The sequence below is a fragment of the Sorex fumeus genome, unplaced genomic scaffold (assembly GCF_029834395.1).
Source record: "Sorex fumeus unplaced genomic scaffold, SorFum_2.1 ptg000009l, whole genome shotgun sequence".
In the NCBI taxonomy this organism is placed as follows: Eukaryota; Metazoa; Chordata; class Mammalia; order Eulipotyphla; family Soricidae; genus Sorex; species Sorex fumeus.
In genome coordinates, this window is record NW_026606066.1 from 29,004,823 (window position 1) to 29,008,253 (window position 3,431).

General features: G+C 53.5%; 1 protein-coding gene across 1 annotated transcript; it reads left to right on the top strand.

Annotated features, from left to right (window-relative positions):
* Positions 1 to 205: 205 nt before the first annotated feature.
* On the top strand, positions 206 to 1,574 carry HOXD4 (homeobox D4). The gene is made up of 2 exons (XM_056110412.1): positions 206 to 641; positions 1,210 to 1,574. Exons 1-2 carry the CDS (start codon positions 206 to 208, stop codon positions 1,572 to 1,574), a joined length of 801 nt encoding a protein of 266 aa, XP_055966387.1.
* Positions 1,575 to 3,431: the final 1,857 nt, after the last annotated feature.

The window sequence follows — 3,431 nt, forward strand, 5'->3', positions numbered from 1 at the left end:
ACTCGATTACACGTATGTTATTTAGTTAAATTTGTGAAAATTATGAGATGCTCACCAACCCGGTGATAAACTCGCTCCCTCGCTATTGGCTGGCGCGGTCACATGGCCGCCAACTTTATTCAGTTGACAGCAAGTAGGAGGGCCCTATGGAAGGAGAAAAAAAGACAACACGAGAAAAATTAGTATTTTCTACCTTCTGAAATTAATGGCCATGAGTTCGTATATGGTGAACTCCAAGTATGTGGACCCCAAGTTCCCTCCGTGCGAGGAATATTTGCAGGGCGGCTACCTAGGCGAGCAGGGTGCCGACTTCTACGGCAGCGGCGGCGCGCAGGGGGCCGACTTCCAGCCCCCGGGGCTCTACCCCCGGCCCGACTTCGGCGAGCAGCCCTTCGGCGGCGGCGCGGGGCCTGGCTCGGTGCTGCCCACGCGCGGCCACGGCCAAGAGCCCGGCGGCCCGGGGGGGCATTACGGCGCCCCCGGTGAACCGTGCCCCGCGCCCCCCGCGCCCCCGCCCGCGCCCCTGCCGGGTGCTCGGGCCTGCAGCCAGCCGGGCGGCCCCAAGCCGCCCGCCCCGGGGACGGCGCTCAAGCAGCCGGCCGTGGTGTACCCCTGGATGAAGAAGGTGCACGTGAATTCGGGTAAGGCCTGAGCGCTGCCACCTCCGGGTCTCCCCATCCCCCAGCCGGCCACCTGGGCCCCTGGGGAGGGCTGCGAGTGGGGGGTAATGTGGGGGCTCCCGGGGGCGCCGCAATTACTCTCTCCATAAATTTTTATAGCTGAGGGAACAGGCCGGCACCATGTGGCTGACTGCTTGGCTGTGGGCGAAAAAGGGGGTGGAGATGGGGGTGGGGTGGGGGAGGATTCCATTTTTAGAGCGGAGGGAAACGGGTGGGGGGGTGTCCAAAATATTTGGGGATTCCTGGGAGGTGAGTGCACCCTTAGGGCACCCTGCCCGGGGGGTCGGGGCAAGTGGCGGTGGGTGGTGGGGGGTGAGCATGTGTGTGCGGGCAGAGGGCGGGAGCGGGGAGCAGAGCTGGGGGCCGGGTGTGGGGAGAGGGCAGCAGCCTCTGGGCGCGCCAGGAAGTGAGTGCAAGGGGTGGGGGAGGCAGGGGCCTAACTCCGCTGCTAAGTCGGGTCGCTAAGTCGGGTCGGGTCGCTCCGGTAGCAGGCTGAGCTGAGGGTTGCTGTCGGTTTTCGTCTTTGCAGTGAACCCCAACTACACCGGCGGGGAGCCCAAGCGGTCCCGGACAGCCTACACGAGGCAGCAAGTCCTAGAACTGGAGAAGGAGTTCCATTTTAACAGGTATCTGACCCGGCGCCGCCGCATCGAAATAGCGCACACGCTGTGTCTGTCGGAGCGGCAGATCAAGATCTGGTTCCAGAATCGGAGGATGAAGTGGAAAAAAGATCACAAGCTGCCCAACACCAAAGGCAGGTCGTCATCGTCCTCCTCCTCTTCCTCCTCCTCCTCCTCCTCCTCTTCGTCTTCCTCCTGCTCCGCCTCGGCAGCCCCTGGCCAGCACTTGCAGCCTCTGGCCAAGGACCACCACACGGACCTGACGACCTTATAGAAGCGGGGGGCCCCTGCCCATCCCTCCCTGCGCTCCCGGCTGAGCCGAAGCTGCGGGCAGGCCTGGGCTGCTGTCACCGCTGGGCTTTAAGGTACTGTGGGGTGGGCCTGGGACAGCATCCTGACTGGAGCGGGCAGGGGGGCGGGAGTGGGGGGCGGATTCACTCCCTAAGTATATTATCACAAAGCAGGAGCTACTGAGAACAGAAAACCTGGGTGAGTCATTAAACTCATGAAAATCTCCATGGTTGGATTTTGAATTTGCAGATGAAGGTTGGATGCTTTATCCCTGGGTGAATTTGATCATTCTCTGCTTCACCTCTCCAGGGATCTTTGTGGTTTAATAGTATGGGGGAGTTGAGGCAGGTTGGCCTTCCCCGGCTAGGTGTTTTTAGTGGAAGCAAGTGATCTGGGCCAAGATCCCTGAACTTTCTGGATTGTCTATATAATTTCTGGTGTGATAAAATATATATATTTTGCTCCCAGTGACCCCATACCCAAAGAATTGAGTCTAAGAAGTGGGAAACGGGTTAATTTTATGTTTAGATTATATGTGCTTAAATATTTATTTTTTGGGAATGGGGTACAGGATAATTGACATCTTGATGCCAAAAATCTCAAGCTGGTGAAGGGGACTGAGCAAGTTTTAGGGAGCAAAATCAGAGTGGTGTGGACTGACTTCTGGCTGGAACCTGCATTTTGAACTCCACCCCCTCTCACTCCCAGGAAACCTGTGTAGGGGGCCCTTAACCGTTCCAGAGAGAAGCAAAGGGTCCACTCAGAGTTGAGTTCTTGAAAATATATTTCCACATGTGCTTTTTTCAACACTGTGCTTACAACCAGTTCTGGATGATTAAAGCAAAGGGTGAGGGGAAAGAAGAAACAAATGGTCCAACATTTTCCTTCTGGGGAAAGAAAACAAAACCTCTATGTTCTGGGTCATTAGATGATGACTGCATTTTCTGTTCCAACTGGATTTCAAATGCTCCAAATACCTATATTATAGTACTTTATAGGAATCAGTGGAGAATCTATATGGGAGAGGGGATTGTGGCACAAAGGTGAGAAAATTACTGAATAAAAAAAGAAGGAAAGAGCTAATTGAATATAAAGAAGTTCACAGAAGTTGGCCTTAGGGTATTCCCCCCCACAAGTTTTTATTTTTTAAACAAACCTAAGGGAGTTTTGCCTCCACCCATTAATAAGAAGCAGAAAATGTTAAAAGCAGAAAAGTTTTCTGGCCCTTTTCCTTGCTTTGAGAACAGGGGCTTTACAAACATCAACTCTCAAACAGGAGAGATACTCTTGAGTTATGTTTCTTATGCCTGCCCTGAGAAGAGCTCAGAGCTCATCTTTTTAAAGTGCTGGTCCTCAGGATAAGTGTGTGGGGGGAGGGAGGGGGTAGTAAAAGGTAATGACCACAGTTCATAATGACTCCATGAAAGAATCCTCCAGAAGTGAAAGCCCCAAAGCCTTGGGCTCCAAAGAGAAAGCCCAGGTTGTATCTATGAAAGAGTGACAAAAGGGGGCAGAAGAAGGGGTTGAGTTTGAAAGGGAGATGCAGAATTGAGATTATTTTGCCATGCTCCAGAACATGTATGAAGGTTTCAGTGGTAATTTTGAAAATGTACTTAAGTGGGGGGGGGGGGGGAAGAAAGATGTTCTCTGCAGGCGTGTTACTTGCTTTGGTGTCTCCTGAGAGCTAAGGGCAGATACTCACTGGAGTTCCTAAGCCGAAATTCCACTTCCCTAAAGTATCTTCCAAGCCTTGGTCTTTTGTATCAGACCCTGGGGACAGCTCTTTGTTCCTCCTTGGGGTGAGCCTGGCTCTCAGACTTGCACATGGCAATACTTGAAT

Coding starts and splice junctions, on each gene's coding strand:
- HOXD4 (XM_056110412.1), top strand. CDS start 206: ATGGCCATGAGTTCGTATATGGTGAACTCCAAGTATGTGGACCCCAAG. Junction 642..1,209: donor GAAGGTGCACGTGAATTCGG/GTAAGGCCTGAG, acceptor TCGTCTTTGCAG/TGAACCCCAACTACACCGGC.